General features: G+C 60.7%; 3 protein-coding genes across 6 annotated transcripts; all 3 read right to left on the minus strand.

Annotated features, from left to right (window-relative positions):
* Positions 1-3: 3 nt before the first annotated feature.
* Positions 4-16,345, minus strand: EHBP1L1 (EH domain binding protein 1 like 1). Of its 4 annotated transcripts, none has more exons than XM_047877997.1 (19): positions 15,791-16,345; positions 13,015-13,072; positions 12,252-12,347; positions 11,900-11,953; positions 11,630-11,808; positions 11,397-11,539; positions 10,747-10,815; positions 10,492-10,654; positions 8,356-10,357; positions 7,738-7,895; positions 7,601-7,649; positions 6,488-7,150; positions 2,651-2,720; positions 2,475-2,530; positions 2,262-2,385; positions 1,896-1,995; positions 851-924; positions 651-765; positions 4-517 (listed from the first exon to the last, which is right to left on the minus strand). In XM_047877997.1, the coding sequence occupies exons 1-19, from the start codon at positions 15,892-15,894 to the stop codon at positions 418-420; spliced, it is 4,377 nt and encodes a 1,458-aa protein (XP_047733953.1). In that variant the 5' UTR covers positions 15,895-16,345; the 3' UTR covers positions 4-417. The 4 variants fall into 4 exon arrangements, with proteins under 4 accessions (XP_047733953.1, XP_047733954.1, XP_047733955.1 ...); XM_047877998.1 differs by having other exon boundaries at positions 9,613-10,357; positions 15,791-16,343; XM_047877999.1 differs by having other exon boundaries at positions 10,333-10,357; positions 15,791-16,339.
* Positions 16,346-18,363: 2,018 nt separating this feature from the next.
* FAM89B (family with sequence similarity 89 member B) lies at positions 18,364-20,624 on the minus strand. Its single transcript, XM_047823969.1, has 2 exons — positions 19,599-20,624; positions 18,364-19,190 (listed from the first exon to the last, which is right to left on the minus strand). The coding sequence occupies exons 1-2, from the start codon at positions 19,896-19,898 to the stop codon at positions 18,912-18,914; spliced, it is 579 nt and encodes a 192-aa protein (XP_047679925.1). The 5' UTR covers positions 19,899-20,624; the 3' UTR covers positions 18,364-18,911.
* A 146-nt stretch (positions 20,625-20,770) lies between these two features.
* Positions 20,771-22,700, minus strand: ZNRD2 (zinc ribbon domain containing 2). Its single transcript, XM_047823968.1, has 4 exons — positions 22,016-22,700; positions 21,768-21,919; positions 21,554-21,638; positions 20,771-21,147 (listed from the first exon to the last, which is right to left on the minus strand). Exons 1-4 carry the CDS (start codon positions 22,032-22,034, stop codon positions 20,804-20,806), a joined length of 600 nt encoding a protein of 199 aa, XP_047679924.1. The 5' UTR covers positions 22,035-22,700; the 3' UTR covers positions 20,771-20,803.
* Between the last annotated feature and the right edge of the window lie 1,578 nt (positions 22,701-24,278).

A 24,278-nucleotide genomic window follows, 5' to 3' on the forward strand; every position in this document is an offset into this window, starting at 1 on the left:
GGCTGAGAAAGGCGGGCCTGGTGTGGCCTCGTCCAACTTTATTGCTCGCGAAGATCAGGAAAGGGGGGAGGGCGGGGGCGCAGCGGCTCACCGGCCATCCCTGTCCCCCCCGCTGGCCGGCCCGGGCCCTGCCATCGGGGAGGGGTTCTGTAGGGGTGCTCCTGGGACCCCCAGGCCCCGCGAACACACGCACACACACTCACACGGACAAATAAATACGGCCCGGACGGCACGGCCGTCCAGCCGCTCCTGTCTGTCGGGCCCCCAGAGGCCGCCCTTCTTCCCCCCACACGGGGGCGACGGCGGCCCCTACGGGCGGCGCGCCGCGTCCGTGCGGCCCGGGTCCTCCGCAGCGCTAGTCCGGGGCGGCGACCGGGCGCGGCAGCGAGAAAGCCTGCGGTCCGAGTGGTTGAGGCCTCAGCTCAGCGAACAGCGCTCGCGCCGGCTCAGCTGCCGGCTCAGCTTGCGGCGCCGCTGCTCCAGGCCGCGTTCCAGGCGCTCGTCCTCCTCCAGGGCGCTGGGAGGGAGCGGCTTGAAGTCAGAGTCGGGCCCCAACCCTAGTCTGCCCCCTGGCCAGAGCGAGCCCTCCTCGGGAGTCCGCCCCTAGACGCCCCCACCCCCACCCCCAGCGCGGTCCCCACCCCACTCACATCCGCTCTTTGTGGTCCAGGTCTCGGACCAGCTCATCCCGCTGGTTCACCAGCGACACCAGCTCCTCCAGCAGAAGCTGCTCTCGGCGTTGCTGCGCGGCCGTTTTCAGCCAGTCTGAGGGCGGAGGAGGCCGAGGGTCAGGAGGCGCCCGTCCCTGCTCTGTAACCGGCTCTCACCCTCTCCGGGCCCCATCTCCCACCTTCGATAGCTAGCATCGCCCGCAGCTCCCGGCTCAGCAGCTCGAACCTCCGCTCCAGGTCTTGCTCCTCGATACTGGGGTGGAGGGTGCGGGGTGGGTCAGGAAAAGGGGAACAGGAGAGGAAGGGGTCCCGGGGCTCTGACTACTCCCTGGCCTCCCATCCCACCTCATTACCAGTTCGTGTGGAGGGCTGGGCTGAGGAAAGCGTCCCTGCGGACCCCGTCCCTGCCCCAGATCATCTTCCTTCCAACTGTTCTCCAAATGCTGGATGCTTATAGTGTCTCTTCCCATCCCCACTGCTTTTTATTTTTTAATTTTTAAACATGTATTTATTTTTGAGAGAGACAGAGCATGAGTGGGAGAGGGGCAGAGAGAGGGGGAGACACAGAGTCCGAAGCAGGCTCCAGGCTGTGAGCTGTTAGCACAGAGTCCAACGTAGGGCTCGAACTCATGAGCCATGAGATCATAACCTGAGCCAAAGTCGGACACTTAACTGACTGAGCCACCCAGGCACCCCTCCCTTTTTTTTTTTTTTTTAATTAGGAAACAACCTTGCAGGATCATTTGGATGAACATTATTCATCAGCAGCAAGTATGAGACACTAAAATTATTCTGAAAAATGATCTATAATCCAAAAGGGAGGCAAACTTGCCTTCATCCTGCAGGACTATCAAAGCAATCATGGTCAAGAGTTGCTTTTGACCCCACTTGGAAACCAGCTCAGATCTCTGTGGGCCTCAGTTTTTCTTATTGGAAAGGAACAGGGTCAAAGGAACAGGCACTCAGCCCTGACTTGCCTGTACCACGTTTTTCTCTGGGCCTTAGTTTTCTGATTCATAAAAACAGTACCAATAAAAGAGGTGTACAATTCATACAGGACTTTTGAGAAGAAGAAAATAAGGTGACTGAGCAATTTTCCAAAAAGACCTTTGCAGAAAGAAGAAAGTAGTGAATAGTTCTAACCAAAGTGGCCAAGATTCCCCTCTGTCCTGCACGCCCGGGGCGGGCTGGGGGCGGGGCCTGGAGTGGGAGGGGCTCACTCACAGCAGCTGCAGCTGGTCCTGCCTGCGGATGAGAGCGTTCTTCTTGTTGACCAATGTGAACCACTCCTGGATCAGCACCTCCTCCTGCAACCTGTTGGCACCTGAACCCGGCCAGGACAGTCACCAGGCCTGCCGTCAACCCAGGTGGCAAGAGCAGGGTGGCTGGGGATCGGGGCTCGCTTCCTTACGGCACCCCAGAAGCCGGAGCCTGGTGCCTCCGGCAAGCTGCTTCCCTTGTCCCGCTGTAAATGGGGACAGTGACCCCAGCCTTGCCTCCTCCCAACTCCTCCCCAGATCAGGAAGGGCTGCAGGGCTGGGCAGATCTGGTGGCATGTGTTGGGGAGTGGACTCCAGATGTCTGCCCCACCTGACTCCATAAGGCTCCTCAGCTGTGTCTCCACCTCCGCTGCCCGCCCATCTATCTGTCTCTGCTCCTGTTCCAGGGCCTGCAGCTCTGCGCACACGTACTGACTTGTGTCCTGGAACCGTTGCTGCAGAAAAGGGGGGGCAGGGGGGGCTCAGTCCAGGCTCTGCCTGGGAAGCACCACCCACCAGCTCCTCCCTCCTCAGCCCTCCTTACCAGCCCAGCCTCTTCCCCTGGACTTGGGGGTGGCTCCTCCGGTGGGGAACTCCCACCTGCAGACAGAGACCGGGTTAAGGCACTTCCATCTGACAGCTGCCCCCAGGGCGTCCCCAGCTCAGGATCTGTGAACAGCCTGAACTGAGCTGGGTCACTACTCCTTCACAACTACTCACCAGGGGGCTGCTGTGGGGCTGTGGTTGTAGATGGGCCAGGGGCAGGGCTGGGGTCAGGGCCCAGGCCTTCCTGTGGAGAAAGGGGCCGGTGAGGGCTTGCAGGGCTCCCAACAGCCCTGCCCTAGGGCCAGCCAGAGCCTCATGCACACGCAGGGGAGGAGAGGCCCTCAGTTCCAGGCCCTGCCCTCCCCAGCTGCTTCTCCAGTCCTGCATGCACAGAACTCCACCCTCCGTCCCCTCCAGGGAAAGTGCCTCCCCAAGGGAAGGCCATGGCCTTCACCCTGCCTGGCCCTGTGATCCTGGGCCAGTCCACGCCCACTCTGGGAGCCTCACAGTCCTTGTTCCCTGGGCTGGGTTTACAAGGCTTTTGTGAGAGTCAGGGGTGAAAGGCTGTGAGGGGCCTGGCTGGGGCCTCTCCTTCTCCCTCTCACCCTTTCCTGCTTGGAGCTCCCTCAGGCCACCTCCGACTCCCATCACCTGGTGCTTGAGTCTCCATCATGGCCAGGGGCCCACACGGTGACACTGAGCTCCCTTGATGCATGCACCTCATCTCCAGACCCAGGCCATCTTGGGCCAGCACCTCCATATCCTGGCCAAAAGGGGGCACCCTCTCACCTTATCAATTCCCACGCCCAGACTGCTGTGCTCTTCGTAGAACACTCAGAACAGGTCAGGTGGGCTGGGCCTACCAATTTCAGTCTCCAAAGGCAGGGCTGGCCCTTAATGTGCCCTGCCCCTGGCGACTTGCCGGGTGGGTGGGGGGTCAGCTCCGGGGGCTCAGGTCAGCAGATAGCCTGGCCCCTTTGATGGCTCCTGCTCGGGCCGCCCTTCTAGGTCACAGGGTGGGGAGAAGGTTGAACTACCCCACTGTCCACTCCATCCTGCGCTTCTCTGAGAAGCGTCCCTGGACAGATGGCGGTCAGATGCCATCCTCTCTGGCCCGTGTCAGTGGCCACTACCCATTCCCTGCCTGCTGACTCTATCCTCAAGTCACAACTGAGGGGTCTTCCTAAAACCTTCACCGGATGGTGTCACTCCCCCAGCCCCCCGACCCCTCTCAGCGCCCAATCTTGTTGCCAAGGCCTGTTGGCAGCTCCAGCCTCAACTCCTACTACCCCAGACCCCACCCAGACACCAGCCGTTGGCCATAGCAATGGACTTTCGCTTCCCCAAATAGCTTCCTCAGCCTGGACTGGCCTCTATCTGGGGAAACCTGACATCAGCAACCTTCATGACCCGGCTCGGCTCCACCTCCATGAGGCCCCTTCGGGCTCCCACACAGCTTTCTGTCTCTCTTCCCGAACTTCACCCCTCCTGAAGCCCAGAGAGTGCCCCCCTCCATGGCCTCCCAGGCCCCTCCCATCCCTGCTTGCACCCCCATCATAGCTGCTGGTTATCTGTGTCTCCCTGCCCAGAGGCAGCCCCTGCAGACAGGATGGGGCCCAGAGAATGCACTCAGGGCCCACCAGTTAGCAGCTGTTGACTAGACATTGATGCGTTGGACACGGTACATATAACGACTCCACCAGTCCCCCTAATAGCTCTGTGATTCAGGGGTCATAACATCACCACTTCACAGAACAGGACACCAAAGGTCAGAGATGAAGCTCGTATAGGTCTGGCCTAGGACCCAGGGCCGTCTAATCCAAAGATGTGTTCCCAAGCTGGGCCACCCACTGGCTGTTTGCCTCTGGGCCAGTCATACTCCCTGGGCTTCTGTTTGTCTTTATGTGAGAGAAATCCGAACCCTGTGGAAACTGGGGGTGGCAGGGTTCCAGAAAGGCATCTAGGGAAGAACACAGTTCCCCTTTCTTGACGGCACCCTGAGGTAGTATCTATCTCAAGGCCACTCCGTGAAGGACTTAGGCATTTGCTGCTTCTCCTCAGGGAAAGAGGACAGAAAGGTTAAGTGGCTCGCCCAGAGTCCCGCAGCCAGCCAGCCAGTAGTGCTGAGCCTAGTAGAGGGCACCGTTTCATAGTTCCAGCTTCACGGGTGTTCTCAACTTTCTCCCTGAACCTCAATGTTCCCACCTGCAAATGGGGTAATCATTCCTCCCCGGAAGGGACATTGTGAGAAGTCAGTTGGGAGCTAATAAGGGGTCACGGGGGCAGGGCCTGGCATGCAGGGTGCACTCCACCCACAGAGCAGGCAGAGGCAGAAGAGCGGAGGAGAAACCCCAACCTCAGCAGCCACTGAGCTTACTCACTCAGCCCCGATGGGAATTCCAATGCTTCCTCCCGTCTGACCCCAATTCCCCTTTCTATATCCTCACGCACGGCCCCTCCTGCAGGAAGCCTTGCTGGGCCGCACCAGAGGCACCCTGCCCTCCTCTAGGCGTTGCTTCGGCCCCACCCCAGCTTCAAGGTGCCTGACTTCATCCCATCCAGGACTTTGGGAGCTCCCAAGGGCAGGGACAGGCCTGACCTCCTCCTACTGCATGCATAGGGCATGGGGGATGGGAACAGCCAATAAGGAGGAGTCCCCTCCAGCCCCATGGGTCACAGATCTCCTGTGGGACAAGGGCTCGGGAGGGGCCTGGCTCAGAAGGACCAGATGCTGGGACTTGGGCAGAGAAGGGTGTAGGACGGAGCCTCCCCTCTAAGATTTAAGGAGCCAGTGACATATATTAATGAGACTGTGGCCAGAGGACAACAGACAGGCCAGGGGTGACTGTGTCCCTCTGGCCCTTGCGTATCACATCTCCTAGGGGTGCCTCTGGTGCCCTCTCTGTCTCTCATTCACAATGCTGTGCCTCTGACCCGCTCAAGGCTCCCGCTCTCCAAACCAGCCTTATCACTACCTGCGGACCTCGTGGGAGATGACTGGCAGATCCCTAAAGGAGACCTGAGCTTTCCTGCTAAGAGCACACTTTTACTTAAGCAGGTCCCCCCATTTGAGAACCATCTCTTCCCATCTTATCAGCCTAGCTCACATGGCTGCTTCTTCCAGAAAGCCTTTCCCGGTTTATTCCCTCCTTTCTTTGGAACGTCATCCCTGGGCAGCTGAAGGCTTGCAGTGGCCTGACAGGGCTGCCCCTGCTGTTGCGGGCAGGATGGGTGCAGGGGGTGGAAGGAACCCCAGCTGGGAAGCCACTTCAGTGGCACTTGTCCTTGAGCAAATCCCTGCCTTCTCCGGGACCACCTCCCCTTCAGTGCAATGACCATATGACACCCTGGGAGACCCAAACCTGAGAAATGCAGGGGCTGGGGGAGTGGGGTGGAGGGGGCACCAGGCAGGGTCTCCCAGCTTCAACCTCCCATTATCAGAGAAGAATGGGTCTCCAGGATCTGGAGTTAAAGATCCGAATCAGAGATACTTGGAACGGGGAGGCCCTGGCTGGCCCCGCTCAGGACAGAAGCCCTGCCGGGCTTATAGGGCAATGGTGGCTGCTGAGCGACCCAGGGCCAACCGCAGGGAAAGAAACGCCCCCACCCACTTCACAGTCCCTAAAGAGCAGCGTGCTGAGTGATGACAACGACGGAGCGTCTTAGGAACTTCCTGCTACAGCCCTGATTCCACTACCTGGGTGTCAGGCATTAAGAACCATTAGCATAGATTCCAAGCTGGCAGCAAAGGTGGAGACCCTGCCCAGGAGGCCGCTCTGGGCCTGGGGGGCCTCGGCCTGCACGTGTCCCCTGAACAGAAGCCCACTCCGTCGCCGGGGGACTCTTCCCGGACACCACGGCCCCCGCACTCAGAAAGCGCCTCGCCGCGTCCAGCCGAGTCCTGCTGGCCTGAAGCCGCCGCCCCTGCGCCGTCTCTGCCCTTGGGGCCCCTCAGGACCCATCCCTCTCTGCCGGGCCACCCTCGACCCCGCGCCACAGGAGGGCACTCACCGCAGCCGCGGCCCCGGCGGCCCCCGCGTCCGGGTCTTCCACCGAGAAGGAGTTGCTGTTCCGCAGCCGCGAGCGCCTCTTCTTCAGCAGGTCGGCGTCGCGCACGTGGGAGAAGGAGCCGTGCGCGCGGGGCGGGGGCACCGGCCCGGCCTCCCCGTTGACCGACGGCCGCCGCAGCCTCACGCCGCCCCCGGCGCCCGGCGCCCCCGCCCCGTTCACCAGCCCCTCGGCCGGGGGCACGGACGCCCGGGCTCCGGGACCGTCGGCAGGGGCTTCCGCGGAGCGCGCCTCCGGGGCGGCCTCCGCACCGCGGTCCTTGGAGGCCGCCTCGGGAGCCGCCCCGTCCGCGCGGTTCTCGGGCTCCTTGAGCCCCTTGGGCCCCTTGGGCTCCTCCGGCGCCTCGGCCCGGTGCTCGCGCAGCCGCTGCGCCAGGCCCCCGGCGTCCAGGCCGTCGGGCGGGCTCGGCTGGGCGCTGGCCACGCGGTACGTGCCAGCGCCGCCGCCGCCCTCCAGCTGCACCAGCTGCAACTCCTGCCCGGTGCAGAAGGCGCGGATCTGGCACAGGTACGTCATGACGATGAGCTTGTCGGGCACCGACAGCAGCACCATGTCCGCCGGCTCCAGCAGCCGCGACACGCCCAGAGCCGCGAAGCCATCGAAGGCCTAGGAACGGCGCGCTGGGGATCAGCGGCGGCGGCGGCGGGTGTTACCCAGCGACGCTGCGGCCCCGCCCAGGACCGCCGGAGGAATCCCCGCGACTGGCACGCTGGGGTTTTGCCTAGCAACGCCTTCACCCTTCTATTGGGGGAAATCTAGCAACAGGGCCCGCCCCCGGGTCACCCAGCAACTGCACACCAAAGGGCGGTTTTGGAAAAACCATCTGGGGGAAATAGGCTTTAAAACAAAACAAAACTAAGAAAAACGAACAGTTTAAAGACCAAGAGGGAAAAAAAGTGACAGAACTTCCCAAACCCACTTGCTGGGGCCCTGCAGCCCGTAGGTTCCTCTTCTAAGGACAGACGGACCCTAAATGTTGGATCTACCGTCTGGCTCTGGACCCTTTCCCCCTCCCCCCCCCCCCCCCCCCCAGGCATCGCTCCCTCTCCATCTCACCTGCTTGTTGTTCTGCTTGATGTTGAGTGGGTCCAGGGAGGCGTAGTCGCTGCAGAGAGAGGGCCGGTCAGAGGCTGAAATCACACTGCCCTCCCAGCAGGCTCCCTCATTCATTCCCACCCCCTCTGGCCGCTCACATCTTGTCTGGGTAGAATCGGTGCAGGATGGCACAGAAGGCCAAGCCGTTGCGCCAAGATGTAGTGAAGTTGGTGACTCGGACACCACGGTAGCCAGCGGTGACTTCCTGGCACCACTCCAGCAGGGATTGACTGGAGCTGACCAGAGCACGTGGTGCCTAGGGACACAGGGATGGGCTCAGGGAATGTGAACGGAGGACCTGTATACCCTCTGACCCCTGGGCACAAAATAGCCCTGGCTCTGGGTTTGCAGGGGTCACCAGAGACCACTGGCCAGAGCCTTGGGACTAGGCAAAGGGTTTCCAGCTCTGTGGTTATCTACCAAGGTCACCTAAAAGGTCAGTGGCCCCCAGGCAAGATCAGAGGTCACCAGCAGCCACACCTCAAGGTCAGCCCAGAAAATCAGCTTAGGGGTGTCCGGGTCCATGCAGCCCAGGGAAGACAGATGGGGGAGCCAGGGCATCCTGAGAGAGGAGAGGGTGAGGGGGGCTCCTTGAAGCTGAGCCCCTATCCCACCGCACCCCAGTCGACCAGGTGGGTCCATGCAGAGCCGCCGTTAGCTCAGCCCCAGGTTAGTGGAAAGCAGCGGACTGGGCCCTCGGCGGCCCCCATCCCTACCTGGCTGCCTGGCAGCCTCCCGTCCTCTTCAGGCTCCTCTGGGGAAGAGGCCCCCGAGGGCTTGGGCACCCCAGCCCCTGCCCCGCTGGCCACCTGCACCTCAATCAGGCTGGCCTCTGGGAGGTTTCCCTCAGCTTCTTGTCCCTGCTCAGTCCCTGAGAACCCGGCCTCTGCTTCCTGGGCCTCAAAAATACCAGATTCGTTCTCTGGAGGCCCTAAAATCTCCGTCTCTGCTTCCTGGGCCCCCCAAGCCCCAGACTTGGCCTCTGAAACTCCCAGCACCTCAGCTTCTGCCTCCTGGGCCCTCAAAACCGTGGTCTCTGCCTCTGCTCCCTGGGGCCCTAAAACTCCACGCTTAGTGATGGAATCCTGCAAAGCTTCATATTGGAGAGTCTCCCAGAGCCCAGTCTCTGCCTCCTGGACCCCCAAAGTCTTAGCCTTGTCCTTCTCAGCCTCTAAAACTGTCGTTTCTGTCTGTTGAGTCCCCAGTCCCTCGGCCTCTGCCCTTCCAACCCCTGGCCCTGAAACCCTTGAATCCTCCACCTCTGTCTCCAGGGCTCCTGCTATCTGATTTTCTATCCTGGGAACCCCTGAACCCCCAGCTTCTATCTCCTGGGTCTCCGGTATCTCAGCTGCTGCTGTCTCAGTCTCAAACCCTGGGATCCCTGAGCCCCCTACCTCTGTTTCCCGGGTCCCTGCTGTCTCAGACTTTATCCCTGAACCCCCCACCTCAGCCTCTCGGGTTTCCAGTATCTCAGCCTCTGTCGTCCCAGCTTCTATCTCTGGCATCCGGGAACCTCCCACCTCTGTCTCCCGGGCCCCCAATATTTCACATTCTGCTATCTCAGCTGCTATCCTCAGTATCCCTGAACCACCAGCTATCTCCTGGGTTCCCAATATCTCAGTCTCTGCCATTCTAGTCTTTGTCCCCAGAAATCCTGAACCCTCAGCCTCTGTTTTCTGGGCTCCCAGTTCCTCAGACTCTGCCATCCCAGCAGCCTCTGACTCTAGGAGCCCTGATCTCACGATCTGTGTCTCCTGGGCCCCCGACGCCTTGGCTTCTGCTGTCCCCATCTCTATCTCTGGGAACCCTGATCCCTCCACTTCGGTCTCCTGGGTCCCCAGTACCTCTGACTCTGCCACCCCTGTCTCTGTTCCCAGGACCCTTGAATCCCGAGTCTCTGCCTCCCAGACCCCCAGATCCCTAGACATCACCCCCTGGTCAGTTGCTGGCGGGGGTCCCTGGTACCCGCTCACCTGGGGCCTGGTGCTTGCTGCTCCAACAGAGGGACCCTGCTCCAGGCCTGTCCCCCCAACACCAGGGGCTCTGCCTCTCACCTCTGCACCCTCTCTCTCCTGGCCTGCAGCAGCCCTGGCCCCACTGAGGTCACCGAGATGCCTGGTGTGCCCTGCAGGGTCTGCTGGGGGTGGGCTCAGGACTGTGGGAGCCTCATCCCTGGTCCTGACCCCTGTCTTCCCCTGAGAGCCCCTTGGAGGAGCCTCGGGAGTCCCCTTGAATCTTGCCTCAGACATCACCCCTACAGCCTCTGGTCCCTCAGTGTCCACATGTCTCACCTTTGACATCTGCTCAGCATCCACTTGACTCCCTTCTAAACTCTCTTCAGCCTCCCCGGCTCTGACGTCTGACCTCTTAGTGTTCACCTCTCTGACTCCTGACTCCTGCTCAGTGTCCGTCCCCCCAGCCCCCCGCCTATCCCCAGCGCTCCTCCCCTTAACCTTAGGTTTCTGCCCCCCCAAAGAGTCTCTGGAGCCTCCACCCTCAATGCCTGGGGCCAGCCTGGCTCCCTGAGCCTCTGTCCCTTCCTGCGGGCTTTCCTGGGCCTGGGTCTGCCCAGAAGAACGCACTCCTGCCGGGGGATCCCCTGAGGCTTTGGGAGCCTCATCTTCCCCTTGGGGGACTAGGGGCCAGGGGGCATCAGAGCCTTTCCGGAGCCGAGGGGCTGGGGTGGGGGCCACCTCCTGGCCGGGCTGTCTTGAAGACCTGAGGAGAGAGCAGGAGAGAGCATTTTTAGCCCCATCCCCGCCCTTCAGGTTCTTAGGGCCCTGGAAAGGCACGCTGGTAGGAGTGCAGCTTTCTAACAGTGGGCAGGGGACAGGGCTTGTGCCAAAGCTCACCTCTTCTCTGGTGGGGTTCCCGGGGGCCTTGGGGCCTTGAGGCCCACCTGGCCCCCTGCTACAGTAGCTCTTTCAGACCCCTGGCCCTGGGAGGTCCTGGCTGGGGGCGCAGGGGCACTCACAGGGGCCGGGCTGGTATCCTCCACACTAGAGGGGTTGGCAGCTGGGGAGGAAGGAAGGGAGGGGTGCTGAGGCCTGGGCCCTGAGGCTGGAGGTCCATTCCCTCCCTGGTCCCAGCCCGAGCCTGGGCCTCACCTGCCTGCTGGTGCTGGGCCCGGCCCTCCTCCTCCTCCTCACAAAGTGTCTTCAGCTCCCGAGGGGGATCTGGGGTGGGGATGGTGGGGGGGCAGGTCAGCCCAGGGGAGGGCCCTGCAGGTCTGACCCCCTCCCCCCAACCAGAGTCCTGGGCCTACCTGGGAAACGCCCCAGCCTCAGGGCACCGCCCCGGCCTGAGAAGAGACAGGCCCTCGGATGCAGAGAAAGAGAGAGAGAACCACAAGGACAGACAGAAACAAAGCCTTAACAAGCAAAAGGGAGGGATGAGGAAGCCAGTGAGGAGGGCCAGGGTGGGTGGCGAGGGCTGGGGAGATCAGACTCCCCTCTGCGCGTTTGGCCCTGCCGTCTCCGGGCAGGTACCCGCTCAGGGCTGATGAGAGGGCCAGCGGCTCTGGGAACCCATCCTGCAGGACTCAGCCAAGAACCCAGGCCGCCGCAGGACCAGGAGCCAAGTTTGGACAGTCAGGGCTGCCGGGGCAGGTTGGGGCTGCCCGGGCCGTAGTGAGCCCCCTCACTGGGCGTGCTCAAGGCAGGCCCTGGCCCGGCACAGCGAGGGGCTTATGGGCGGGCTTATCCCCCACCCTCCCTAGGTCTTGGAGATCTCAGTCCATAGTAGGCTGTGAGCCCACCTGGCTGGGGGACACGAGCCCGTGCCTCAGGGGCACCTGGACCATTGGCCTCCTCCTCGTCACTCTCAGCGAAGTCGTCCAGGTTGCCCACGTCACTAGGCTTCACGCTCATGAGGCTCGCAAGACTCTGCATATCATCGTCCCTGGGGGTGGGGGTGGGGGTCAGAGGTCAGGGGTCAGGGCTGGGGACAGAGATTACAGACTAAGGCCAAGGGAGGAGGATGGGCACTCACGTGGCACGGCCCTCGCGCAGCAGAACCCCCGAGAGAGTGAGGCTCAGCTCCGCGTGCACCACCTTCACCGACTTGGGCTTCAGCCGCAGCCGCAGGGGGACTGGGGCAGGCACGGGCCCCGCATGGCGGGCCAGGTCCACCTCTGCGGTGGCCAGCACCTTCCGCTGCCCCTTGGATTCCTGTGGGCCGGGGAGAAGGGCCGGGGGGAGGAGCATCAGTGCCGCCCCCGAGGCCCCAAGAGCCCAAGCCCCGGCCTGCCCTGCCACTCACATTCTCAATAATAAACGTCCACTCTTTGGCCTCGTACTGGTCCACGTGAGGGTCCTGGGAAAAGGGGGAACTGGTGAGTACGGGGGCTGCTGGGGTGAGGGCGGTACCGGGAGAAGGGCCAGCCGTCTCTCACGCTGCTTCTAGCAGCTATGTGTGCGTGCTACCTGCTCCAGAGAGACCTCCTGGGCCACCCACACTGAGCGGGCTACCCCCACCCCCATCTTGCTTCTTGGCCTCACCCCTCCGTTCTGATTTGGATGGATAACACACTGGGATCTGGGATCCCTCGTGGCTGCCTGGGTTGTAATCGGCCCCTCCCATTCCCACCTACGCAGGAAGGTTAGAGACTCACCCTGTATAGGGTCACAGAGATGTCCACATTCTCTGGAACCATCCACACCACGGTGCCCCGGTATGGGTTCTGGATGCCTGGCTGCCAGCTGTGGGCCTGCAATGAGCAGTCTGAAGCCTCCCCTGACTCTTAAGTCTCCCCTTGTCCCCTGTCCTTATCCCCAAACTTGACCTCATCTTTCTCTCCATTCTGTGGATTCTTTTGTTTTTGGTTTTGTTTTTAATGTTCATTTAGTTTTGAGAGAGAGAGAGCACAAGCAAGGGAGGGCAGAGAGAGAAGGGGGACACAGAATCCGAAGGAGGCTCCAGGCTCTGAGCTGTCAGCACAGAGCCCAATGCTGGGCTCGAACCCCCGAACCACGAGATCATGACCTGAGCCGAAGTTAGACGCTTAACCGACTGAGCCACCCAGGTGCCCTAGGGTTGATTTAGGTTTGAGAGAGAGAGAGAGAGAGAGAGAGAGAGAGAGAGAGAGAGAGAGCATGAGCAGGGGAGGGGCACAGAGAGAGGGGGACAGAGGATCCGAAGCAGCCTCAAGATGACAGCAGCAAGCCCAACGCGGGCTCCAACTCGTGAAGCACGAGATGGTGACCTGAGCCCAAGTCGGAGTTTCAACCAACTGAGCCACCCAGGAGCCCCCTTTCTGCGGATTCTGGTCCAAACCCGAGCTGACTCCACTCTCCCATCAGTCCTCACCCACTTACCCCGCACCCACTGTTGGCCTCACCCCCAACCTGGACCCCCCAGCTGACAACCTCCCCCACCTTGGAGCAGATGCGTCTGTTCCGCCGGGTCCATACCACCACCAGCTTATCCGGTTGCCTAGGGGTGGGGAGAGAGGGGGCTACTCAGTCGGGCCCACTCGCCCAGCCTCTCCATCTCCTCCGGGGTCTTCCTTCTGCCCATACCCTCCTCGCCCAGGAGAGGGACTGGACAGCCCATTATCTGGAGCCGCCAGGAGCAGGGTGGAGCTGCTTGAGGCAGGGTGAGGCCCAGGGCAGAAGGGCAAAGGCCCAGATGTGTGTGGGCCGACAGGGATTATGAAGACAGGCAGCCAGAGAGACAGAGACATATAGAGAGACAGGCACACACAGAGACAGGGAGAGACACATAAACACAGCGAGGACCCTGCAAGAGACACACAGACTTAGAGACACAGGGAGAGACGGACTTGGAGGAAAACAAACCCCATCACTCACAAATATGTGGGGAGTGTGCACTGTGAGCCCAGCCCGGTTTAGGGGCAGAGCAGAGCACAGAAGAAATGAGACCCTTTCGGGGGCTGAGGACAACAGGGGTAGGGGTGGAGGGCCAATCAAGAAAGAAAAAAAGTGAACAAGCTGGCTTCAGGGAGATGGGAGAGAGCCACTGGGGTCTCCTTGAACTTGGGGTGTCTGAGCAAGGCATGAGTGGGGGAGGGACAAGCTCGTGAGGCTCTGGAGGAGGGGGGTTCAAGAAGGGATGGCAAGTGCAAGGGTCCGAGGTTGGGGACGGAGCAGGGGGGGTGGGGGCTCGGGATCAGAGCGAGGGGCAGAGGGTGGGAGGTGATCAGAGACACACAGGGTCAGTTTGTCATCAGACAACCACCCAGGGCCTTCCACATCCAGCCCTTCGCTGGGGTCAGAGGCCCTGAGAGCCAGCCATGCCCCCACCTCTCAAACCCAGAGCCCTGGACTCTAGCTCTGCAGGGCCCCTGACTCCCACAAGGGGCATCAAGAAAGACTTCCAGAAGGTGACATCCAAACCAACTGCATACACCGGGGCCGACTCAGAGAAGAGGCAGAGACGTGAAGAGACAGACAAAACAAGGGCCAAGAGTTGCCCGTGCAGGGCCCAGCCCCACAGCGATAACACGTGGGTGCGGGGAGAAGGTCCTTTTGGGTTAGAGGGTCCAAGTGCTGCCCACGAGGGTGGGGGTGGTTGAGGGGACCATCAGGCCGAGGGCAGTACAAGAGCCCTCTTTGCCTGCACCCGGCCCCAGGCCAGGGCACTTAGGTTCACCCACCTCACTGCCCCTCTGTAGGCGGGGCCAGGATAAATGGCTCTCCCGTCAACCCCTGAGAATCCTGAGGCCCGGAGAGGTTGGGAGCCAGGCCAGGTCACAAAGCCAAGCACAGAGCCCGCCAGCCTGCAGCCGAGCTCCTCTCCCCAACCCCAAACTGCAGGTGATGGCTGAGCAAAAGTAACCACCACGGGGCCTTCCCAGAAAGGGGAAGCAGACAGGGGTGCCTAGAGAGGGCGGGGCCTGGCTGGGCAGCCTGACTCAGGCCAGGCACGCCCTCCTGGGGAGCCTGAGATCTGGGCAGGGGCAGCTTCCTAGCCTGGGCTCCTAGCTCAGAAGCCCAGTAGGCCCTGCCCACCCCCGTGACTCAGATGCATTGACACTGCCCGCACCCTAGGCCTGCTCTCTGGGACGATGCCCAGCGTCCCCTTGGGCTCATCCTGGATGCTGGGGCAGAAGGTAGCCAGAGACCAGAGTTCAAGTACTAGCCCTGTGCTGTGTTACCCTAGTCAGCCCCTGTCTTCTCTGGGCCTCGCCAAATGGAGTGAAGGGCCCTCCAGCTGGCCCAGTCAAAACCACGGATATGGCTGCTGCCCAAGGGACCCTAGCCTCCTGCTCACTCCCCTCCCTTTGGACCCCATGATCCCTTCCTGCCCCAGCAGCTTTCTCTTGGGAGCCTAAATTTAGCCCCGCCTGGCGGGCGAGGCCCCCACAGCTGCGCCCTAATCCAGCCAAGGGAAGCCGACACCAGTGAGCACGTATATTTAGGGTGTGACGCAGGGGTCCGGGCAGCTGCGGGTGGGAGCCATGTGAACAAGATGCCCCCGGCTCCTTTGGCAGTCTGAGCCAGGTTCTGTGCTCTCTCACACATCTCCCCCTGACCGGGCCACCTCGCCCTCCCTAAGCCCTCTCTCCTCCCAGACTCACAGCCTTCTAGGCCCTCAGGCCCCTTTAAGCCGATCCCTGCCTCCCTCCTCATCCCTCTCAGTACTCAGTTTCCCCTTTTAAGGACATTGTGGAGACATATCCAGCCTCCCAGCATCCACTCTGGCTGAGGCCTGCGTGTGTGCGTGCGTGTTCCTCTGGCTCAACAAGTGGGCAGAGGGGGAGGGGGCAACATCCTTGTTCTGAGCTGGACCCGTCGATGGAGGTTTCTGCCGCGGCCTGGCCACCCGCAGACCTCAAAATTTGCTCCCTTTTCCGATGCCACCCGGAACCATCCCTCTGGTCAAAAAAACAGGAGGCCTCCCTTCCCCCAGCCCTGAGCGCAGCCGAGGAAGGTGTGGGCACAGACAGACAGATTCCCAGGCCTGCAAATTCTGACCTCCACTCCCCAACAGCTACCCACACCACCAAGTCTAGGGGCCCCACAAACTGCAGAGGCACTTTTGAATCTCTGTCTGGGACGCCAGGGCCCAAGGTGGGGCAAGGGGCCTGTTTGGCCCCTGGGTTGGGGGCAGGGTTCTCTCAGGCTTCAACGGCGCCGCCACAGGGTCCCGGCCAGCCCGCGGAGTCCCCCAGGCCTCCCTGTCACTCACCATTTCTTGGTGCACTCCACCACCAGCTCGTGGTAACAGGCCACAAACTGGAACTTGGCGGCCCGCTTGCCCACGCGCTGTAGGCGCTTCCACACCGAGGTCATGGCCCCCGCCGCCCCCGCCGCCGGATCCTCAGACTCTGGGCTCCCGCTGGCCCGAGACCGCTGGCCGGCCCTGGGTCCCCATGGCCTCCGGGGCTGCTATCCGAGCCGCCCGTCCCGTCCGTCGGAGATGTCCGAGGCTCGGACCCGGGGCCAATCTCCCCGGGGAGGCCGCTGGGGCCCGCCGGGTGGTCCGGCTGAGTCGGCGGGTTGTCCGGGGCGCGTCGGGTCGCTGGAGCGCTGAGCGGCGAGCGCGCCGTTTCCTGGAGCCGCACCCCCGTCGGAAGGCGGGCGGGGCTCCGGCGGGGGCGGGGGCCGGGGCCCGGGCGGGAGCGGGGGGCGGGGCGGCCCGGCTTCCGGGGCCTCGCGCCTCTACCGCGGTTGGCGGGGAGGGGAGGGGTACCGAGGGGGACGCCCGGTCCGCAGCGCCGGCTCGCAGCGCGCCGAGGCGGTGCGGACGCGGGGGCCAGGGGAGAGAGCGACCAACAACTTGGTGCCGCCCTCTCGAGCATTGCCCTGGCCGCCACCCTTCCTGCCCGCAGCCCTGGGAGGTATGTACTGTTGGCCCCATTTCACAGGTGGTGGAAACAGAGACCCGGGAAGAACAGACTTGCTCAGGTCCACACTGAGAACCTGGGCCAGAGCCAACTGGCTCGACAGGGGTGGCGGACTCCTGCTGCCACCTAAGTCTTAGCCTAAGTAGGAAGGAGCAGGGTCAGGGGGTCAACCTGGGTGGCCCTACCTGTGGGCAGCACCCACTTGCCAGTCTCCGAACCTGACTCCTTAGCTGGCAAGTGGGAAGATAGCCCCGACATCACACAAGCAGCTGACTTGCAACAAGTGTGTGACCTTGGGCAAAGCACCAACACTCTGAGCCTCAGTTTCTACCTCTGTTAAGTAGGGATAATTATAGTTCTGCCTCTTACACAGTCACTGAGAATATGAAATCCTGGGAAGCGTTTAGTACGGAGACTGGCTGATTTTCTGAGGTCTTATTAAATGGAATCCGCTACCTGGGGCACCTGCGTGGCTCAGTCGGTTCAAAGTCCGACTCTTGGTTTCAACTCAGTCCCGATCTCATGGTTCGTGAGTTCGAGTTCTGGCTCTGCACTGGCAGCATGGAACCTCCTTGGGATTCTCTCTCACTCTCTCTCTTCCTCCCCTCCCCTGCTCACACTGCCGCTGGCTCTCTCAAAATAAATAAACTTAAAACAAATAAATGGAACCCGTTATCACAGACTGGAAAGTGTGTGTGTGCACGCACAAATGAGTTTACTCTCCCTGCCCTAAGAAGCCTGCCCCAGGCATCAACCGCCCTGTTCACACCTAGATTAGAACCCTTATCGCCTACCTGCATGGTAATGAGCAACTGCAGGTATCAGGCCGAGTTAGAGAACTGCGGCGCACCAGTCTCTTTCCCTCCCTGCCTGCCCTCTGCAAGGCTTGTGAATGGACTGCAGGCTGGTGCTTAGTAAATACTCGGTTTGAACAGGATAACTGATCTGCCAGGAGTGCCTGCCTTTGTGTCCAGGAGGCAAGGGACCGTACAGCAGGGTGTGGGGGTGAGCAACCTGTAAACCTAAGCCGTGCAATTTCGAGGTCCTCTGTTTTTCATCTCAGGAAGTTATGGGGGCGTTATGTGTGTGCCTGGAGGTCTGAGCACCCACCGTACCCAACTGTGCAGGCTTCCTCCAGCGAGCCTGACACCTGGGTTTGGGTTTGGCTCCCAGACCCAGCAGTGCAGTCTCGGTTTCTTCTGTAAGAGAAAGCCCTTTACATATAACTCTAAAGGTTCCAAGTGCGACGGGGGGGGGGGGGGGGGGGGGGGAGCTAGGCAGCCTGTAGGCGCGGGATGGGAGTATCTGGCACCCAGTCGCCCCTCATCAAAGCTGGGTATTATGCACGGAAGCCCGGGGCCCTGCCCCCAGCTCCCCTCCAGGGCTTGTGTGGCCTCTACGGAGGCCTGGGCCAACGCAGCTTCACCCCATTCGGCTTCTGCAGCTGTTTCCTTCCACCCAAAGAGCACTCACTAACTCCCAGGCCCTTCCTGGAGGCGTCTTCCCCTCTCCTGCCGAGGGGCCCCTAGGCCCGCTGGCTCAGGCCCACCCATTTCCTGTGCCGCCCCAACTCCGCCCCCACTCGGGGTGGAAAGTTTCTCTCAAGATAGGCGGCTCCTTCTCCTTCCTTCCCAGCCGGCCAGGAAGGACCAAAGCGAGGCGGGGGGGAGAGGGGCTGGACTCCTAGATGTCCAGCCAGAGAGGGGAAGTTCCTCGCCAGCCGTCGCAGAACCGCGGGACCAGCTTGGCCAGCTCCCCAACCCCGTCGGTGGAAGGAGGTTTCGCATTCCATCACCGGCCAGCCCTTCTTCCACTCGGGGGGGTCTTGGGCGCCATCTGCCGGCGAAGCGCGGGGCCGCACTTGCCAGAAACACCGCTATCTTCCAGCCGCAGAGCCAGGCAGTCAGAACACAAGAACGCTGAGAGAGTATTTATTTACCTCCGTGCCCAGGAGTCTGGCCCCTAAACTTAAATATCCAGCATGGAGCCTTGGCCCTCCTGGCCGTGGGTGGGTGCAGGAATGGGGATGCCCTGGTCTAGAGCAGTGGAACCCAGGGACCAGAGGTGGGATGCCCCTGAGCCAGCAGCTGCCAGTAGCAGCAAAAGGTGAAAAGGTGATGGGAACCAGGCACTCATCCCAATCCCAGAGACGCTAAGGGGAGTGCCAGATGCTTTGGGCCCCACCACCAGACTGAAGGCTGGCCAAGCTGGGGTGCACACGTGTGGCAGAAGTGGAGGTCCAGTGCCACGGGCAAAGGCTGTAGGCCAGGTGCCTGCCCCAGTGCCAGCTAACCAGAGTCAGGAGAGAGAGGGTTGGCAATTTTGCCTCTGAGGGGCCCAAGCCTTGCCTTCCTATCAAGTGAGGTGGTATGGGGGAAAGCAGGCACTAGAAGTCTGAGTACTTACTACAGGTGAGTTTCTGAGCCTTTTGCATGGGTGCATATTCCCCCCACCCCCAGCTCTTCAGAGGCTGATGTGGAAGGCGTCCTGCAGCCACTGGTCACGGGCATTGTGTGTCTGGGGCACAGTGAGGGGTGGCGGGTCCGGGGGCAGGCTGGCATCAGGAGGTTCATCATCATCAGATAGGCCAGCATCAGGTGGATAGGAGCTGTCTGAATGCAGGGAGGATGACAGGTCCTGGCACAGGCTCAAGTCTTGGCACAGGTGCTTATAGTCTTGGATTGACTCGTACAAGCCCCACAGCTGGCACAGCAGGGACATGTCCAGCTGCCGCAGCCCCACCTGCAAAAGACTGAGGGTGGGCTGGGGTTGGGGTCCAGGCCACCCTCGGCCCTAGCCAATCTTCCTGCACCTTTCTAAGCACAAACTTTTGTGGACATCAGATGCCACCTGCAAGCTATGAGTCTTTAGGCAAGTCACTGACCCTCATCTGTAAAACGGGGATAACATTGATCTAGCAGGATGCAATGAAATAACACGAGTAAAGCTCTTAAAAATACATGGTAACTAGTGCCATAAACAGTAACTATAATTATTGTTACCATATCCCCTCTGACCCAACTAGCTTCTGCAGATCTTGAGACGCAAGCTATGCGTTCCCCGTTCCGTGCCTCTGCCCTCCGCCCCGCCCCGGCCCCTCACGCTCAGTGGCAGACCCCCGCCCAGTAAGTCCGGGGCCCAGCTACTCACCATCTCCTTGCGCAGCGCTGCTAGTGCCGAGTCGAGATTGACAGGACGACGCGGACCGGGGGCACCGGCGGCGGGTCCCGCGCTGGTGGCGCCCGAAGCGTAGCGGGGCCCATCTGGGACGCGGGCGGCGCGGCTCAGCTCGTCGTGGATGCGGCTGCGCTGGCTGTAGACGCGCTCCAGCTCCCGCCACGAGCCCCCGCTTGCGTTGAGGAGACCGCTGAGGCCGCGCGGCAGCGGAGGGAGCCCGGCTAGGGCGCAGCCAGCGCCACCCGGCGCCTCGGCCGAGGGCAGCCCATTCATGGCCCGGCCGACGCGGACCCCGCTGCGGCCTGCTTCCCTTCAACGCTGCGCCCGGGCCGCCGCCCGCAGGCCCCGCACCGCGCGGCCCAGCCGGCCGAGCCCAGCCGCCGCCCGCAGGCCGCGCTTTGTTCCTTCCCCGACTCCTCCGACTCCGCCCCTGCCCCACCCCCTTCGCACGGGCGGGGCCTCCCTTAAAAGGGCTATGGTGGTGGGACCACATCTCGAAAAGCTGATAAAACGGAATGGGGCACCCACTGAACAGGAGCCAGAAAAGGGGTGGGGGTGACCAAAAGCGGCGCACGCGGTTCCTTCGTGGTTCTTTTTTGCTCCCCCCACAACAATGTGTTTAATCATTCTGCCCAATTATAACTCCCAAGGGAAAGGATCCAAAACGAGGGGGCTGGGGCGGTCGGGAGACTTGGGTAAGTCCATACTTGGTCCCTGACGTCCTGTCAAGTGTCTGAGTACCTGGGCTGGGCATGAGGTGGGTCAGGATGATGGTACCAGAATACTCCGGGGAAGGAGAAGATGCCAAAGGGGCCTGGAACCCCCAAATGTCACTGGAGGATGGGAAATGAGCACTGGATGGCTGAGGAGGCTGCAGGGGTGCAGAGAGGACCACCCCTCTTCCTTCGGCTTTTGGAGAGGCTTTGGCCTCCTCCTCAGAAAGAAAGTATCACATAGTCCTCTCCCTCCTCCCTCATTCTGGGCGGGGAAACCAAGCAGAGACAAGCCCAACGAATCTCTCAGGGCATCAGGAAGAGCAGACAGTAGTAGGGTAAGAGGCCAAAGGCAGGGAAAAGGCTCACGGAGCCGGGGCTGGCATGCAACTCAGAACCAAGAAAAGAACAAACCACACGAGAGGACAGCTGTTTTTCTAGAGGGTTTTTCTCAGGAGGGGCCTCTTAGTGTCGAAGCTGCCGCAGGCTGCGCAGAGCCTCAGCACAAGCTCGGATTAGGCTACACAGCTGGATGCTAGTCTCCAGGGAGGTGCTAGAGCCCAGCTCAGCTGAGGCCCAGGTCAGCTTCTGCAGGAGGGCCTCCTGTGTGCAGGCCAGGACGTCTGCATTTGGAGGCCCGGCAGGAGGGGGTGGCCCCTGGGCTGCCTTGAGCCCTGCTGCAGCTCCCTCACAGTGCTCTGGACGGGGTACTGGGGGCTGAGGGGCTGGCCGGGAGCCCAAGGGGAGCTCCGAGGCAGAGGCAAGCTGGTGTTCCCGAGCTTGGGAGAGGGCAGCCTGGGCGTTCAGAGCTAAAAAAAGGAGAAAATGGGTGAAATGGTCAGGGCGCCTGTCCCCTCTCGGCCCTGAGCCACCTCCTTACTCTTTACTGCTCTGCTCTTTCTATGCTTGAGATGTTTTTCCTAACCCCTCTATTAGGTAACGCATCCATTTTCTTCTTTGTGTCGAAGTTACTTGTGCCCTTGATTCATCTCTCCCATCAGGACCGTGCCCGATGGAGCTCAGACTCTTCACAGTGTCTGGCACAAAGTAGGTGTTTAGTGCTCTCACTGAACGAATGGTCCTTTCTAGAGCCGAAAGGAGAAAGCACCTTACCTCCGCCCCACCCGCAGACTCCACTGTCCCCTCCCAAACCTACTGTTCCGGGGCTTCTAATTAGCACGCATCTTCTCCACCAAGCACACTCGACCCCCTCACCCGGATTATCTTTATCCACGTCTGAGTCGAGCTCCTGACAAGCCACGCAGTAGATTTTCCGCTGTTTGTCTTGGAGGAGGATCGTCTAGAAGCAGAAAGTACGGGGGCAGGGGTGAGACGCGAGGCCACGGAATCCAGGGGGGAGAGTTGAGGAAGGGCCGTTGAGGCCTGGTCCGCGGCCCCATCCCCGATCCCACGTCCCGAGTCTCCTCACCCCGCAGTCCGCGCACGTCTCGCCCAGCATGCGGTAACCACGCAGCAGGTAGTCGCCCATGAGCCTGGAGATGCGATCCTGTCGCTCCCGTCGCGCTTGCAGAACCTTCGTCTCCGCTTCGCTCGGGGGCTCCCAGGAGAAATCGTCGACTTCTGGCGGAAGAGAGTCACAAGAGACAGAGAGGTCTTGCCCGAGCGGGTTGCCTCCGATATCCCGCAACCACAGGCCCCCGCAGCCCAAGTCCTCACCAGCGCCGTTCAGGGCCATGTTGCCGTTGTCGCCACTAGGTTCACCGGAAGTGACGTACAAGCAGCGCGCTTTCCACCCGGCTCCGCCCCCTTCACGCCCTCCTAGGATGAGGGCGGAAACGGCACCCCTCAGACGTCAACACGCCAGGAGTGGGGCGTGGCTGCTGCCGGCGACGCTGGCCTGCTGGCGAGCCCCGCATCCGGAACCGGGTCTGCGAACTTTGGGCTGCTGGGGCCGCAGGAGGGGAGTCCCCGGGGTAACGCCGCTCGGGCCGCAGGACCGGAAAGTGGTGGGTGTGCGGGGTCGCCTGTCTTACCCGTCGCAGATGAAGAAGACCACTTGGCTGGTGAAATCCCCGCTGGCCTCCACCTGCCCTAGGGCTTCCCTTTCCGCACCGGTCGCACCGACAGGCCGGGCAGTGTCGTCTAGTGGCCCCCTGCGCGCGCGTCCAGCCTCCTCGGGCCTCAGTACTTCTCACTTCAGAAGGCAGGCCAGGCGGGGATCGGTCTCCCTTTCTATTCCTTTCAGCCTGTTTCAAGACACTCCCACCCCTTTCTGCCTGTTCGGAGTCCCGATCTGCCGACCCCTTAGCCCCAAGGCCTGGGACTGATGCAAAGTCCGCCCCTGACTCACTCTCTCTCTTTCTTTCTTTCTTTCTTTCTTTCTTTCTTTCTTTCTTTCTTTCTTTCTTTCTTTCTTTCTCCCTTCCTTCCTCCCTTCCTTCCTCCCTTCCTTCCTCCCTTCCTTTCTTTCTTTTCCTTCCTTCCTTCCTTCCTTCCTTCCTCCCTTCCTCCCTTTCTTTCTTTCTTTCTTTCTTTCTCCCTTCCTTCCTCCCTTCCTTTCTTTCTTTTCCTTCCTTCCTTCCTTCCTCCCTCCCTCCCTCCCTCTTTCTTTCTTTCTTTCTTTCTTTCCTTCTTTCTCTTCCTTCCTTCCTTTCTTTCCTTTCTTTCTTTCCTTTCTTCCTCTCTCTCTCTTTTTCTTTTGACTCATGCAATGACCGCCCCTAACTTTTCTTTTTCTTTCTCTTTCTTTTCTTTTCTTTCGACTAATGCAAAGTCCGCCCCTAACCTACCTTCCTTCCTTCCTTTTTTTCTTTCCTCCTCTTCTTTTTAAAGTTTAAGCCCTCAATAGGGCGCCTGGGTGGCTCAGTCGATTAAGCGTGGGACTGACTTCAGCTCAGGTCATGATCTCACAGTTCGTGGGTTCCCGCCCCACGTCGGGCTCTGTGCTGACAGCTCAGAGTCTGGAGCCTGCTTGAAATTCTGTGTCTCCCTCTCTGCCCCTTCCCCTCTCCCCCTCGGTCTCTCTCTCGAAAATAAACAAACATTAGGGGCGCCTGGGTGGCTCAGTCGGTTGAGCGTCCGACTTCGCTCAGGTCACGATCTCACGGTCCGTGAGTTCGAGCCCCGCATCAGGCTCTGTGCTGACAGCTCAGAGCCTGGAGCCTGCTTCAGATTCTGTGTCTCCCTCTCTCTCTGGCCCTCCCCCCGTTCATGCTCTGTCTCTCTCTGTCTCAAAAATAAATAAATGTTAAAAAAAAAAAGAAAGAAAGAAAATAAACAAACATTAAAAAAAAGTGTAAGCCCCCAAACGCTGGCTGACTGAGAAGTGCTGTGCTGGGCAGGCACCAGAGCTGGTCCAGCTGCTGCGGAGAGGTTCCCGCTGGATGGTGAGGCTGAGGGACCTAATAGGTATGACTGTAATATTGTTTTTTAGGTAGGTCTCTGTTAAAAGTACTAGGGCTCCCTGGACATTGGTCTTGACTTTTCCCTCTCTTCTGTGTTCTTTTTCTTTATACATTCTCTCCTTTATTAGATTTAGAGAAGCCAGACGGGGCAGGCAGTGGTCCCCAGATGTGCAGCCCGAAGTGCCTTAAGGCTGTACCCCAGGGCAGAGGAGAAGGAGCTAGGATTTAGACCCCCATCATCTAATCGGCAACTTCCTTCTTTGGCTACACAGCACATGCTTCTGCAATCTTACCTGGAGATCGAGTGCCCTCCTTTTGACCCCACCTTCTTTCTTTTTTTTTTTTTTTTAAATTTTTTTTTTCAACGTTTATTTATTTTTGGGACAGAGAGAGACAGAGCATGAACGGGGGAGGGGCAGAGAGAGAGGGAGACACAGAATCGGAAACAGGCTCCAGGCTCCGGGCCATCAGCCCAGAGCCCGACGCGGGGCTCGAACTCCCGGACCGCGAGATCGTGACCTGGCTGAAGCCGGACGCTTAACCGACTGCGCCACCCAGGCGCCCCTGCCCCACCT

Source organism: Prionailurus viverrinus, chromosome D1 (genome assembly GCF_022837055.1).
Source record: "Prionailurus viverrinus isolate Anna chromosome D1, UM_Priviv_1.0, whole genome shotgun sequence".
Taxonomy (NCBI): domain Eukaryota; kingdom Metazoa; phylum Chordata; class Mammalia; order Carnivora; family Felidae; genus Prionailurus; species Prionailurus viverrinus.

Excerpts from the sequence above, each read along its gene's own strand:
- EHBP1L1 (XM_047877997.1), bottom strand. The coding sequence starts at position 15,894 with ATGACCTCGGTGTGGAAGCGCCTACAGCGCGTGGGCAAGCGGGCCGCC. Across the intron at positions 12,348-13,014 it reads ACAGACGCATCTGCTCCAAG|GCCCACAGCTGGCAGCCAGG; the intron begins GTGGGGGAGGTT and ends TGCTCATTGCAG. Across the intron at positions 2,531-2,650 it reads AGCCCCACAGCAGCCCCCTG|GTGGGAGTTCCCCACCGGAG; the intron begins GTGAGTAGTTGT and ends CTCTGTCTGCAG.
- FAM89B (XM_047823969.1), bottom strand. The coding sequence starts at position 19,898 with ATGAATGGGCTGCCCTCGGCCGAGGCGCCGGGTGGCGCTGGCTGCGCC. Across the intron at positions 19,191-19,598 it reads CAGCGCTGCGCAAGGAGATG|GTGGGGCTGCGGCAGCTGGA; the intron begins GTGAGTAGCTGG and ends AGTCTTTTGCAG.
- ZNRD2 (XM_047823968.1), bottom strand. Across the intron at positions 21,639-21,767 it reads AGACGTGCGCGGACTGCGGG|ACGATCCTCCTCCAAGACAA; the intron begins GTGAGGAGACTC and ends TTCTGCTTCTAG. Across the intron at positions 21,148-21,553 it reads CGTGGATAAAGATAATCCGG|CTCTGAACGCCCAGGCTGCC; the intron begins GTGAGGGGGTCG and ends TCCTTTTTTTAG.